The following is a 14,998-nucleotide window of genomic DNA, read 5'->3' as shown; positions in this document are numbered from 1 at the left end:
CATTTATTTAATGGGGGGGGGGGGGGAGAACCAAGAGAATGTTAGAAAAATACAGGGAATGCTCGCCAGTCAGCATACCTAGCAGAGATTATTTTGCCAGTCTTAAAGCTGTCTGGTCAGGAAATACACAAAAAATACTAAAAAGAAAATTAAGTACAGATATACCGTATATACATGACTATAAATCGACCTCATGTATATGTCAAGGGCAGGTTTCGGGGCCAAAATTATAGATTTTGCCATGACTCATGGATAATTCAAAGGTAAAACTTGGAGGCTCCCTCAGTGTGTGTATGTGTGCGTGTGGCAAGAAAGACTCTAATTGAGGCTTTTTGCTTCATCATTTCAGCTTTCCTTTCATCCTTTACACCTCAGACAGAGGGTGGGAGAGGGACTCTGTTTTCAAGCAATCAATCACCTAGGACTCTTTCTGCTTGGCACAAGAGAAAAATAAACTGCCCTGCTAACTGTACAGGGAAATTAACATACTGACCCATAAATAAGTCGACCTGGGATTTTGGTCAATTTTTGGGTATATAGATGAGTATATATGAGTATATATGGTAAATCCAAACAACAGGATAAGGTGGCTTAATACTTCAGCAGCAATAAAGGTAAAGGGAGAACTAATAACACATGTATGGATATATACCCAAGATATTCACAGTTCATGCTCACAAAGAGTTTTTAAGGTTTTTATTCATAAGTTGCTGCAAACATTACATAATTCCCCTGCAGACCATTTTTTTTGTCAGAATGTTGAGAATACTGAGGCATACAATGCTGTCTGTGTATTGAAATCTTCAGAAGAGGCCCTTCTCTCTCCCCCACTGCACTAACAGGGTCTATCTAGTGGGAAGATAGGACAGTGACTTCTCAGTAGCTGCTCCTAGTTTCTTCAATTCCCTTCCTGGAGAGGTTAGACTGACACCTTCCATGGTGTCCTTCCAGTAGCAAAAGCATTTTGCTTCAACAGGCTTTTGGGAACTAAATGCTCAGAAGGAAAGTGCTCTTAATAATGTCCCGCAGTATCTTTTATAAAGTGTGTGCTTTTAAATTGTTTTTAATGCTATTTATAGTTTTTATAGTTGTATTTTAACTTTTCAAATGTTTTAATAACATTAAATTTTTTAAGTACTGTATGTGTTTTAACTTTGTCAGTCACCCTGAGTTCCATGGTTGGGGAATGTAAAAGGTGGCAAACAAACAAACAAACAAACAAACAAGAAAAGAAACAAATGTGAATAAAAGGAAAATGGAGAACATGCTCAAAACTCTTAAGGATTTAGCCCTTGGAAATTAAAAAAAAAACATGCTGGAGTACATAGCTGGATCATAAGAAATAACTGCTTTTTCCTTATCATGAAAGAATCACAGTATGATTCAAAACAGTTTGCAAGAAGAGAGGACAATGAGATTTTCAGGAAGGTTTTCACCCTTGTATTTTCCATTCACAAACATTTAACTAAAAGAAATATAAAACAACTTAATAAACAACACTTATCAACAAAAGTGAAAAAATTGAAGCATTTCTCACGTTAGGTTTAGATGATAGGTAGGGTAATGTATTTCAAATTCTGTAACAGTTGTATGAAACCTCTCAGTGACTGGAATTCTTCTAGACCCAACTTGTACCCCAGTTCATTGGCATTCAACCTCCCATTTGCTTTTATGCTATTTATTTGAATGTGATTACATAGCCAGGGATGGGGAGGTAGCAAATTACACAATTCTTTACTAGCTTTCTTTTTACTACCCCACCTCCCCCAAATACATGTGGCACCATGATTTATGGAAGAGCTTTCCGTTTTTCAGGAAATTTTCTAAGACCTGGGAAGAGGAACAGCATACTAGACCCTGTGTGTGTAAAGCAAACAGAGTGTTATTTTAGAAACACCTTGCTGGTCTTGCGAGTACTATGACAAGAGTGAACTGCAGCAATCATTTCTAGGCCCTACAGCATTTTATCCATAGTAACTCTTTATGTCAAGGAGTACAGTCTAGTTTAATAGATGACCCTTTGGATCAGACCAAAAATTTACCTAACCTATTTTTCTGTTTTACACAGTGTCTGACCAGATGTTTCTTGGAAGTTCACAAGCAAAGCAGGAAGATAATAGTTCCCCTTGGTTACTGTCTGGCCAGCAACAGGCATTCTATTTAGCTATCTTGGATTGAAAACACACTGCAGAAATAATCCAGTTTGAGACCACTTTAACTGCCTTGGCTCAATGCCAGGAAATCCTGGAAATAGTAGTTTATTGTGGCACCAGAGCTCTTTCACAGAGAAAGCAAAATGTCTCATAAAATTGTAGTTCCCAGCATTCCCTAGGACTGAACCAGAGCAGTTAAAGTGGTCTCAAACTGGATTATTTCTGCAGTGTGTTTTGGACCTTGGTCAAAGCCATTGATAAATTAGTAAAATTGCCTTTTGTAGCCTTCTGTGACAGTGCTGTCATAGCATCTTGAGGCAGCAGATTTCATAAATTAAATAAGGAGTTTATGGCATTCTCCTTCTCCCATCAATCCCAAAGTGGAAATTTATAACAAGCTAGCCATTCACTTTATAACACAAACATTTCAATCAACCGCTGTCCTTTTTCAGAACTAGATAAAGCACCTGGTAGCACCATTAGACCTCTTTAACAAGTTGGCTCAAGAGTAGGAAAGTCTTGAGGGTATCCTGAACTTTGCCTCCATGACAGAAATGCCTCCCTCTTCCACTTACTTGTTCCAAACAAACCATGCATTTTACATGGCCCGGGTCAGTTTTGGTAGCTGCTCCTTTTCTCAGGCTATTCTTAGGAAGGAAAATACTATGGGATCCACAAGTAATTCCCCTTCATGTATGACAGAAATTGGCATAGAGCCCATTAACTCTCACAGGACTAGTTCATCCTGCTACAGTATCACATAATGCATTTAGAACTTGCATGGCTGCCAACTCATGGCTTGAAGTTTCTTAAAGCAACAGCTGCTGAAACTCTCAGCTTACGTTAAACAAATGATAGCTTTGAACTCAAATTTTGATAAGCAAAGATTCAAACTGTGTCAGCATTCTACAGAAATTAGTTTAACTCTTTATAGTTCCATAAAAATATGAAGATATTGCTTGTGATAAAAAAACATTTAAACAATACTGTATAAATCTGTGTTAATGCTTTACCTTTCTTCACATTAAAATGCCACTTTTGTTTTGATCACAAAAGTCAAAGGAAGCATTTCTCAGACTAGTTGGCACAGCATGCCATTAACGGGTATGGAAACAGTATGTATCATGCCTTTGTGGGCTACAAATAGTTCAGGTTCAGTGTTTCCCAATATGGTTACCAATTAGTGACAGGAGGCTAAGGTGCCCCTGTTTGCTCACAGGTCTAGTTAATTCAAAGTAGAGATTAAACAGAAGAAGGATGTGTAGGAAGTTGAGTCAGGTGACTGGCCAAGAAGCTGCAGCAAGCTGGACAGATACCTTCTACAGAACTGAACATGTACAGAGTTTTGAAGGAGTTGGTGATTTCAAGCATTTTTAAAAAATGGTTCATGTGAAGTATTATGAAGTATTAGTTGCATGATCTAGATTTTCCTCATGGCAACCTTCTATTATTAAAACTGATTATTGGACTTCAACTGATGATTGAAGATAAGTAAACTTGAAGAAGATTAAATGATACATTAATTTTACCTACGTATGTTACCAATTGCTACAAAGGAAATGAATACCTTTATTGTAACAATGATTAGTACAAGAATGTCCACCTCACAGTGATGTCATAGAATCATAGAGTGGGAAGACACCACAAAGGCCATCCAGTCCAACCCCATTCTGCCACGCAGGAATTATCAATTCAAGCATCCTCATCAGATGGCCATCCAGCCTCTGTATAAAGACTTCCAAGGAGGGAGACTCCACCACTCTCCGAAGGAGTGTGTTCCACTGTCGAACAGCCCTTACTGTCAGGATGTTCTTCCTAATGTTGAGGTGAAATCTCTTTTCCTGTAGCTTGCATCCATTGTTTCGGGTCCTAAGCTGGAGCAGCAGAAAACAAGCTTGCTCCCTCCTCAATATGACATCCCTACAAATATTTAAACAGGACTATCATATCACCTCTTAACCTTGTCTTCTACAGACTAAACATCCCCAGCTCCCTAAGTCATTCCTCATAGGGCATGGTTTCCAGACCCTTCACCATTTTAGTCACCTTCCTTTGGACATGCTCAAGTTTCTCCACATCCTTTTTGAATTGTGGCGCCCAGAACTGGACACAATATTCCAGGTGGGGCTCACCAAAGCAGAATAGAGTGGGACTATTCTCTTGATCTAGACACTATACTTCTATTGATGCAGCCTAAAATCGCATTGGCCTTTTTAGCTGCTGCATCACACTGTTGACTCATGTTCAACTTGTGGTGTACTTGGACTCTTAGATCCCTTTCACATGCATCTGTTCAGCCAGATGCCCCCCATCCTATATCTATGCATTTCATTTTACTGCCTAAGTGCAGTACCTTACATTTCCTTGTGTTGAATATCATTTTGTTAGCTTTGGCCCAGCTTCTTGTTTATTCAGGTCATTTTGAATTTTGATCCTGTCCTCTAGAGTGTTAACTACTCTCCTAATTTGGTGTCATCTGCAAATTTGATAACAATGTCCCCAATGCTGTCATCCAAGTCATTAATAAAGATGGCAATGGAGGACTCAGGTGGAGAGGACTGCCTCACTCCACTCACCATCATCGCAGAGCCTCAAAAGGCAATGGAGGACTCACGTGGAGAGGACTGCTTTACTCCACCCACCATCATCCCAGAATCTCAAAAGGCAATGGAGGATTCAGCAGGAGGTTGATTGTTTTGATTGTTTGACTAATGGTTGTAATAGAATTATAGAATCATAGAGTTGAGAGAGACCACAAGGGCCATCCAGTAACACCCCCTGCCATGCAGGAACTCTCAGTCAAAGCATCCACGACAGATGGCCATTCCAATTTGCTGGAATGTTTTTGTTGTACATTTGAAACGGGGGGGGGGGGGGGGGGGAGGAATTAGGTGTATTGTGTTATATTGTATTAGAGTTGTATTGCATTGTATTATTGTACTGCATTCCATTAGAGTTGCATTTGCTATTATTATATAATTTCTTTTTACTCGTTTTGCTCTGTAAAATGTTATGTATTTTACTTTGTTAATTGTTATGTATTTTGCTTTGTTAATCTTATTGTTGCTATAATTACTATGTACTATGTACTATGTTGCTATAACTGCTATGTATTTTTGTTATTTATTGCTATTGTTAATCGCTATCTTATTTTATTGTTATTGTTTAATGCATTGCTATTTTACATTTGTTTTTTAATTCATGTTTATTGTTACTGCCTTGTATTATCCCCTCTGTTGTAAGCGGCTCAGATTCCCAGTGATTGGGCAGCATATAAACAAATCCTATTATTATTATTATTATTATTATTATTATGATGTTGAATAGCACTGAGCCTAGGACAGAGTCCTGTGGGACCCCACTGGTCACTTCCTTCCAGGATGAAGAGGAGCCATTGTTGAGCACCCTTTGGGTTCGGCAGATCAACCAATTACAAAACCATGTAACAGTTGCCTTGTCTAGCCCACATTTTACAAGCTTGTTTGCAAGAATGTCATGGGGTACCTTGTCAAAGGCCTTACTTTGTGTCAAAACAAATCTTAAAATTATATATGCAGGGGGCAAATGGGTAGAGCACTGTAGTAAGAACAGAACTCAGACAAAATGTGTATACATATGTGTCCCTATGTGAGGTCACAATTAGGCTTTTGAAAGCCTAGAAATGGCAGATGAAGTGGTAAAGGATTACTACTTCTCTGCTGCACAGCAAAATAGGCTCTATGTGAGTATCAGATCTTTTAAAAAATCAATTGGCAAGATAGTATGCTGCAAAAGTATCAGGGGATGTCAAGAGGAGAGGTCACAGGCCAAATGAGGAAGACCCTGGACTCACTGCCTCTAATAACCCATGAACATTTTTAGCTGTAAAGGGCCTGTTAGAGTATCAAGGGCCAGAGGGGACAAAGTTAGGGTTGCCATAATTGAGGACCTCCAAACCGGGACAAATGTAGGACAAGGTTTGAAAATGTAGGACTTTTTTTTTAATTTCCTGGCTAGGAAATTTAAAAAGAAGGTCCTACATTTTTAAACCTTGTCCTCCTCCTCCTCCTCCCGGTCTGGGAGGAAGCCTAGGCCTGCTCCCAGGCCGGGAAGGGCGCGAGGCCGCTTGGAATCGCGGCGATCGCCGTGGTGCCAAGCGTCCTCCTCCTTCTCCCGGTCTGGGAGGAAGCCTAGGCCTGCTCCCAGGCCAGGAAGGGGCGCGGGGCCGCTTGGAATCGCGGCGATAGCTGCGGTGCCAAGCATCCTTCTCCTCCTCCCGGTCTGGGAGGAAGCCTCGGCCGGCTCCCAGGCCGGGAAGGAGGCAGAGGCTGCTCCTCATTGCGGCGATTGCCGCGGTGGGAAGCGTCCTCGTCCCGGTCTGGGAGGAAGCCTAGGCCTGCTCCCAGGCTGGGAAGGGCGAGGGGCCACTTGGAATTGCGGCGATCGCCGCGGTGCCAAGCGGCCTCCTCCTCCTCCCTGGCCTCGCGGAGGCCTTGGAGGACCCCGCGGCCGGAGCTCCGACCACGGAGCCGCCTCCAAGGCCTCGCTGGGGCCCGGGAGGGAGCGTCTCCACGGCTGGAGCTCCAACCGCGGAGAGTCCTCCCAGGCCTCAGCAAGGCCTTGGAGCCGCCGCTGGGGCTGAGGTGGCCACGGTGGGTGGGGCTGTCCCGGTTTGGGCGCCAAACCGGACTGGGACTGGGATGGCACTGCCCAAACTGGGATTGTCCAGAAGCTGCATCAAAGCTGCACTCCAGTGCTTAGGAATGGAGTGTGGCTTTGGTGCAACCTCCGGACTCTTAGGACCCATGCATCATTTAAATAGCATACCTCCAAAGAGACCCGAAGCAGCTTTATTTTGGCAGTCTGTAACAGGCCACTGTCTCTCAAAGTATAAAAGCAAAATGGTATAAGATGTTTTACCATTGGTACTTAACTCTGGCAACAGGAACATTTATACACTGCTGGTGGAATTGCAAAAAAAAAAAAAAAAAAAAAAAAAAAGGAAACAAATCAGAGAAATAATTTGTAAAAATTAGAATTAAGACTAGAATGCTTCCTATTAGGAATCTTTGAGAGTGAAATTGGAAAAAAAATGGAAAGCAGCTTTTTTATATGGCGGCTATGGCAAGAATTTTAGTAGGGCAAAAGTGGAAAACAAAAGATATTCCGAATAAAGAAGAATGGTTAATGAAACTAATAGAAATAATAAAGATGGATAAATTGACTCCAATTTTAAAAAATAATTACTCTCAGAGTAAAATAGAAGAAGATTGGCATTTGATATTTGAATATATGAGGGAACAATAAGGAGAAATACTTTCTTAAAGAGTGATTTTTTTGAAGGGGTGGTACGTCCCATAGGGACAAATGGGGTGCGTGCCCATGGCATGTGCGTGCCACCGCGCCACTGCGTGCACGAGCCCCATTCATTTAAATGGGGCTTGAGCATAGGTGGTATTTGTTTTATGCGGGGGAGTCCATAATGGATCCCCCACGTAAAGGAAGGGCACACTGTATTTATAGGTGATTTGATTTCATAATGTATGGTTGTACTTTATATATTGTTGCAATTGTATTGTTAATTTTGGGGAAGCAGAATAAAGTATAAAAATAAAACAAACAAACTGTGGTTCTTAGAACAGCAAATTCATTTTCTCTTCAATTTTGTTGATCGTACCTTTTTCAAGGAACTCAAGGAAGCATACAGGGAAGAAGTTGTGAACAGGAGTATGGAAATGAGAGACCAGCAGTGGTGAAACAGGCAGTACTACATACAGGATTAGCAGTGCCTACCATTTAATGACCTACAAATAATACTTTATTTTTATTTTTCTGAAAGTCCCATTTCTACATTGTTCACACCTATTTTCTAGGTGAATATGCCTCTGTAACAGAGAACGGAATAAAGTCTCTAAGTGATTGCTATGTTCTAAATAAGCAAAAAGCAAACCTAAGTTTGCCAGCACTACGCCCCCCAACACCGGGAGAGCGAGGGAAAAGGACTGCTGCCCTGCCTGTTGCTGCTTTGTGCGGCATCTCCAAAGGGAGGGAGGCCGGTGAGAGTGGCCTCCTATAAAGCCGGCTCACCTGGCCCCCAGGGGAAGACGCCAGCACTACGCCCCCCAACACCGGGAGAGCGAGGGGAAAGGACTGCTGCCTTGCCTGTTGCTGCTTTGTGCGGCATCTCCAAAGGGAGGGAGGCCGGTGAGAGTGGCCTCCTATAAAGCTGGCTCACCTGACCCCCGGAGGAAGATGCCAGCACTACGCCCCTTATCACCGGGAGAAGCGCGTATTTTCCCCCCCTGGGTACTGCGCTAGGAAAGGTTGCCCTCCTCGTTAGGAGGAGAGAGTGTGCTGTTTGGTTGCATTGTCAGGAGGAGATTGTGTGGACATGGGTTGTGCTTTGCTTGGGGAGGGGACGGGAGGTATGGCTGTGTTAAGCAGGGCTCCTATTGGAGTAGTGTGGGGCAGGGGGAGATATAGCGGTAGGAGAGTGGATACTCATCAGAAGGGAAGGCGAGATTGATGCGTAATATCTATCTCCCCTTCCTTCCACTCTCCTAGCCAAAGAGACCTGAGGGTCAGTCCAACCGTACCACAAACCCTGTCTCTGCTCCTGTGCAATGCCAGGCCTGTAAAGAATAAGACCCACATAATCTATGATCTACTGGAGGATAAGAACTGTGACCTGGCTTGCATTACTGAGACCTGGTTTGGGCCTGAGAGTGAAGCTGTGTGGGCTCAGGCCCTTCCTGCCGGGTACTCAGTCAAGGACCAGATCAGGTTAGGTGGACGGGGGGAGGTGTTGCCTTGATCCATAAGAACACCCTTTCCTTGACCAGGAACAATGTCTGACCACTGAACTTTATCGAGTGTATTTACCTGACCCTGAAGGCCAAGGACAGTCTGGGGATTCTGTTGGTCTACAGGCCACCCCGTGCGCTAACAGACTCCCTAGCCGAGCTGACACAGCTGGTCTCAGAGCTGGTGTTGGAGGCCCCTAGGCTCTTTGTCTTGGGGGACCTCAACATCCCCTCCGAGGCCAGCCATGGTCCATCTCCTGCAGCTCGGGAGTTCATGGCTATCATGACTGCCATGGGCCTGTCCCAACTGGTCTCAGGGCCTACGCATTCTGCTGGTAATACACTCGATGTTGTCTTTTGTACGGACATGGAGACTCCGTGGGCAGAGGTTACTAATATCTCTGCCCTGTCATGGACGGACCATTTCTTGGTTGAGGCTAAATTCAAGGCATCCACCTAAATCCCTCCCGGGGGTGGCGGACCTATTAGGATGGTCCACCCTCGAAGACTGATGGAACCCAAAAGGTTCCAAGAAGCCCTAGAGGGGTATATGGTTGGTACTGACGGCGATGCTGTTGATGCCCTGACTAACATCTGGGACACTGATCTCTCCAGGGCTATACACAGTATCGCTCCCAAGCATCCTTTCTGGCCTGCTTCCAATAAAAAGCACTGGTATACGGGAGATCTCAGGGAAAGGAAGCGGGCTGTGCAATGACTAGAGCGCAAATGGCGAAGACATCAGCACTTATCCGACAAGGCACTCCTAGAGTCCCTCTTGAGGGCCTACGGAGTGGCAATTAGTCCAGCAAAGAACTCCTTCTTTGCTGCACATATTGCGTCCGCGGAGTCGCGTCCAGCAGAGCTGTTCAGGGTGGTAAGGGAGCTTACACAACTGACCCCTCCCCTGAACCCTATTTTGGAACCATCCAAGGCCTGCTGTGACAAATTTAACAACTTCTTCGCGGATAAAATCTCTTGGATAAGGGCTGATCTCGACGCCAGTATTAGTTCAGAATCTAGAGTAGAGGTGTCCGGGGCTTCCGTGGACTCGGTTGTACTGGATCACTTTGAGTCTGTAAGTACCGAGGATGTGGACAAGATTCTCTGCAATGTTAGGAAGACAACATGCTCCTTCGATCCTTGCCCGTCATGGCTGGCAGTTCAAGGGGGACCGGCTGTGACAGAGATGTTACGCCGGATTATTAATTCATCGTTCAGGGAAGGGCAGTTTCCATCAAGTTTGAAAACGGCCATTGTAAAACATTTATTAAAAAAGCCCTTCCTAGACCCCCTAATTCGGAATAATTATTGGCCTGTTTCGCTGCTGCCATTTTTAGGGAAAGTGATCGAGAGGGCGGTTGCCTTCCAATTGCAAGGGATCTTGGAAGATACGGATTTTCTAGACCCATTTCAAACCGGCTTCCGGCTGGCTATGGAGTTGAGACTGCCATGGTCGCCCTGGTCGATGAACTCCGTCTGGGCATGGACAGGGGTAGTGTGTCCCTGTTAGTGCTTTTGGACATCTCAGCAGCCTTCGATACCATCGGCCATGGTATCCTTCTGGAACGCCTGAGAGAGTTGGGTATCGGGGGCACTGCTCTGCAGTGGTTCCGTTCCTACCTCGCGGGTAGATTCCAGTTGGTGCAGCTGGGGGACTGTCGCTCCAATAAGAGGGCCCTTACATCTGGGGTCCCTCAGGGAGTGATTTTATCCCCCATGATATTTAACATTTACATGAAGCCGCTGGGAGAGATCATCCGGAGGCACGGGGCGTGGTGTTATCAGTACGCTGATGACACCCAAATAGTCTTCTCTATGTCCCCGACTGATGCAGTGACCAGAGATGGCATCTCTCCTCTTAATGCCTGCCTGGAGTCGGTAATGGGCTGGATGAGGGAAAACAGACTCAGCTTGAATCCAGAGAAAACGTAAGTACTCATGATAGGTTCCCCGGGCCCAGGGATGGATATTTGTCCACCTGTCCTGAACGGGGTCACGCTCCCCGTGAGGGACTCTGTTCGCAGTCTGGGGGTGCTCCTTGACTCATCGCTCCGCCTTACATCGCAGGTGGATGCGATAGTCAGGAGCAGTTGTTATCAGCTTCGGCTGATACGCCAGCTGCGACCCTTCCTGGGCTGGGGAGACCTTGAAACTGTGGTACCTGCCCTGGTAACCTCTCGGTTGGATTTCTGTAACGCGCTCTACATGGGGCAACCCTTGTACCAAACTCGGAAGCTACAATTTGTTCAGAATATGGCAGCAAGGCTGGTCACTGGATGCTCCAGGGCCTGCCATATAACACCTGTTCTACAAGATCTTCACTGACTGCCTATCCACTTCCGGGCGCAATACAAGGTGTTGGTTATCACCTATAAAGCCCTAAATGGCTTGGGCCCAGGGTACTTGGAGGACCGCCTCTCCCCATATAGTCCGCCCCGTGCTCTCAGATCGGGCAGTAAACAACTGTTAAGAGTTCCTAAATTTAGGTTTGTCTCCTCTTCTCAAAGGGCTTTTTCCATCGCAGCCCCTCAAATCTGGAACTCTCTCCCGGATGAGCTCCGCTCTGCAACCTCCCTAGATCTTTTTAGGAAGAATCTAAAAACCTTTCTCTTCCGGCAAGCCTTCTCGTATGTGTCCTGATGTTATCTCTCTCTCCTCTCTGCATTGTGTCAACCTTTTGTTATGTATTCTGATTTAATTTGGCTTTTATGGATTCGTTGCAATATTTGAAATTTTATACTGTTTTTAAGGGTTGGGGTGGGTTTGTATGGGTGGGTTATTGGGGGGCTATTGACTGTAACTTTGTATCTTTTGATAATATTGTACACCGCTATGATCTGCCAGGAATAGCGGTTTATAAATGAATCATTCATTCATTCATTCATTCATAAGTTAAAGCTTAACCATTTAATTGAGCATCTGAACAAGTCTTCTCTTGTGTGATGCATTTTTCCCCTCAGTTATACTAACTCCCTTACCTGCAGGGTTCTGAGTCTTGCTGGGGTGGTGATGTCCACCTGCTCCTGGCTGTGGAGGAGGACTTGTCCCTGCTTGTCCAGTACCTTGTGCTGGACTCGTGCTGATCAGAGTTCCAGTAGGCAGAGGCTGGCCTCTCTTTAAGAGCTGCTTCTGTTCTTGTTGGCGGAAGCGTGGAGGCACCTCACGAGGCAGGTATCGGGATGCAGCTGGCTGCTGCCCATTGGCAGATGCACGCTTGCCATTGCTATTGTTAGTAATAGTGCTGGTGGAAGTACTGGTACTGGTACCGGCAGGTTGGAGCTGGCTTAAACTGGTCTTAATAGGTTCTGGCACTGTAGATTAAAATGTTAAGAAAATTTTTATCAGGGAGATGAATTAAACATGATACACTTTTAAGTACAGTGCAACTGGAATTACACCTTATTGAACATTTTGGCTGGAACAAGCAAGTGCACAAACCACCCATGTATACGGATTTTTAGTAATGAGATTAATGTTATAGAAAATCAGCACTAAATACATTTAAAAAATAATGATTAGCAAGATATCATTGGAGCACCTAGAGTATTTGACATCTGGTGCAGATAATTTTTAAATACCCCCCTCCACTCTTCAACAGCCTTTTCCAGGTCTGCCAGAGTTGCTAGACAGACAGGAAAGGGAGGTAACTTGCCTGATGGCCACCAGACCCAGGAGACAGTTCCTTCCCACCAACAGCAGCTGGTGGGAGTGAGGTGCTGCTGCCACCCTGCAGCCTTTCTGGGTGGCTAGTCAGGCGGCAAAGGAAGGAGTCTTGTCTTCCCATTTGGCTAGCAGATCCAGAAAGCAGCCCATTTCCATCAGTGCACTCTCTCTTTCACACACACCACCCCCTGAGGTGCGATCTGGATCCCCTACACCCATTATGCCCCTTATTACCATTTCAAAACCAAAGTGATTTACAGCATAATTGTCACACATTTAAAAAGTATGTGAAACTATATTTTATAAAGTTTCTTAACCCCAAGACTCCAGATAGATTCTACAATAAAAAAGTGATTATCTAATAGTAAAAACAGATCTAGCTAGGAAAGCCTCATGAAGAGTGAACATTCCACAGATTTATGCCACCAAAAACCGAGAATTAAAAACAAAACAAAAAAATAAGCCACCTTAATTCTAATAGAAATTAATCTCAGACAGCAGGGCACCACTAAATTGTATCTGATATCCCAAGAGTGAAAGTGGTTTCATAAAGAAGCAAGCACAATGAGCCAGGCTGTTTATGGCTTTAAACGGTGAGAGCCAGCACCCTGAACAGTGCATGAACACTGATGGAGATCCTTCTGTACTGGTATTATATGCTCATAGCTACTGAACCAGGCAGACACCCAGGCACATGTATTCCGGATCAAGTGAAGTTTCTAAATTGTTTTCAATTCTTTTCATATCACATTTATAAGGATATTACTGGGATGTTACCAAAGGCATATATTACAGCGAACAACAGCAGAGACTCAGGCATTAAATACCAATGCCAAGTGCTTCATTTTTTGTTATTCTTCATAGTATATTTATGCATTACTTTGCTATTTTGTATCCCACGTTTCAGCCCAAAGGGACCCCAATACAGCTTAAATTGATTTGATGTCAAAAACTAGTTAAAGTTTAAAACAGTTCTCAGAATGTTCATCACAAGAAAAAACCCACCACATTAACATTGTAACTATGTCTAGTGGGGGCACTGTATTAACTCCCTCTAAAGACCTTTCACACAAAACTATCATGTCTTCCTTGCTCGCTTTAAGGCAACTAGCAGGTGAGTGAGCCAGACATCTGTAGGAGGGCATTTTGCAGTCATGGCCCTACAATCAAATCCACAGTTAAAAGGTTGTGCTCACCAGACTCTTCCCTACATGTCGAAGGCATAGAGCAGGGTTTCGGAGTGTAATTTGTTTGACTGGTTGGATTCCTGTGCAATAAAGGCACATATAGTTCTCCTGCATGCATTTTTCTGCCTCCCCACAACTGTAAGAATCAGTGCATTTTGTCCAAAAAGCACATTTATTTTCTACAAACTCATATTTTGCATAGGACAACCAAATGCATCTTTGTGCAAACAGATTTTTCTCAAATTTCCAAATTACCTGGAATCTTATAGATGGTCTCCTTTCCCTCAGTGCAGTGTCTTGGGAGATGAGACCCCCTTTTTCACTTAGGTTGAAAATATTAATGAGTATTCTTTGCATCCCTACTGCTGAGGGCTTTTAAAAATTAAAAACAGCATTTTGAATTGGGCCCGGAGGAAGAAAAATCTGTAACCAATATAAAGCCTTATCAGAGGGTCTTCTTTATTTTATTTTTATTTATGGTATTTATACTCCACTGTTCAGCCCTAAAGGCTATCAGAGCGGCTTACAATAATAATAATAATAATTATAATAATTATAATTATAATTATAATAATAATAATAATAATTATTTTAATTAGATAGTTCCCTGCCCTCAGGCTTATAATCTAAAAAGACATGACACAAAAGGAGAAGGGAATGGTGGTGGGGAAGGGCATCAAGTCCAGTGGTTCTTCTCTCCTTCGGAGGCCTGAACCATCGCAGATGGACTGGAGGGAGGGCCCTTCTTGCTTTGGCTAGCCCTGATGGGGTTGGGCCTGCCTTTTTACTCCCTCCCAGGCTGGATGATGTGTCCCACAAGGGGGCGCAAGGACAGCCAGTGTAGTGTAATGGTCTGAATCCTCTCCTAGCTATGGAACACTACTAGGTGACTATGGGCAAGTCATACTTTTTCAACCTCGGAGAAAAGCAAAAGCAAAGGCAAAGGCAAAGGCCTTCTGAACAAATCTTGCCAAGAAAGCCATATGACAGGGTTGCCATAAGTTAGAAATGACTTAAAGGCACACAAGAACAATCCCCGCCACCTGTTTAGCCTTCCATGCATTCAGGGAAATGCTTGAACAGGCAACTAGATGTGGCCATGGCATAATAAAAATCATAATTAGTTGTAGTTTATACACCGATTTTTTAAAAAAAGTTTAAATATTTCTTAGAACCAACCTTGCAAAATTATTCTAATATAACAAAGTAA

The 14,998-nt window shown here is 43.8% G+C and overlaps 1 protein-coding gene across 2 annotated transcripts in view; it reads right to left on the bottom strand.

Moving 5' to 3' along the window:
* Window positions 1-14,998, bottom strand: part of TNRC6C (trinucleotide repeat containing adaptor 6C) — a 164,402-nt gene that overhangs the window by 81,587 nt on the left and 67,817 nt on the right. For both annotated transcript variants that reach the window (XM_089534920.1, XM_089534910.1), the window contains one exon: window positions 11,917-12,249. In XM_089534920.1, coding sequence (XP_089391046.1) covers window positions 11,917-12,249 — 333 coding nt within the window. The remainder of the gene's footprint in view (window positions 1-11,916; window positions 12,250-14,998) is intronic.

The sequence above is a fragment of the Sceloporus occidentalis genome, unplaced genomic scaffold (assembly GCF_023333645.1).
Source record: "Sceloporus occidentalis isolate IW3139 unplaced genomic scaffold, rSceOcc1.0.p SCAF_1, whole genome shotgun sequence".
Lineage (NCBI taxonomy): Eukaryota > Metazoa > Chordata > Lepidosauria > Squamata > Phrynosomatidae > Sceloporus > Sceloporus occidentalis.
This window is presented reverse-complemented; position numbering and strand designations above follow the sequence as displayed.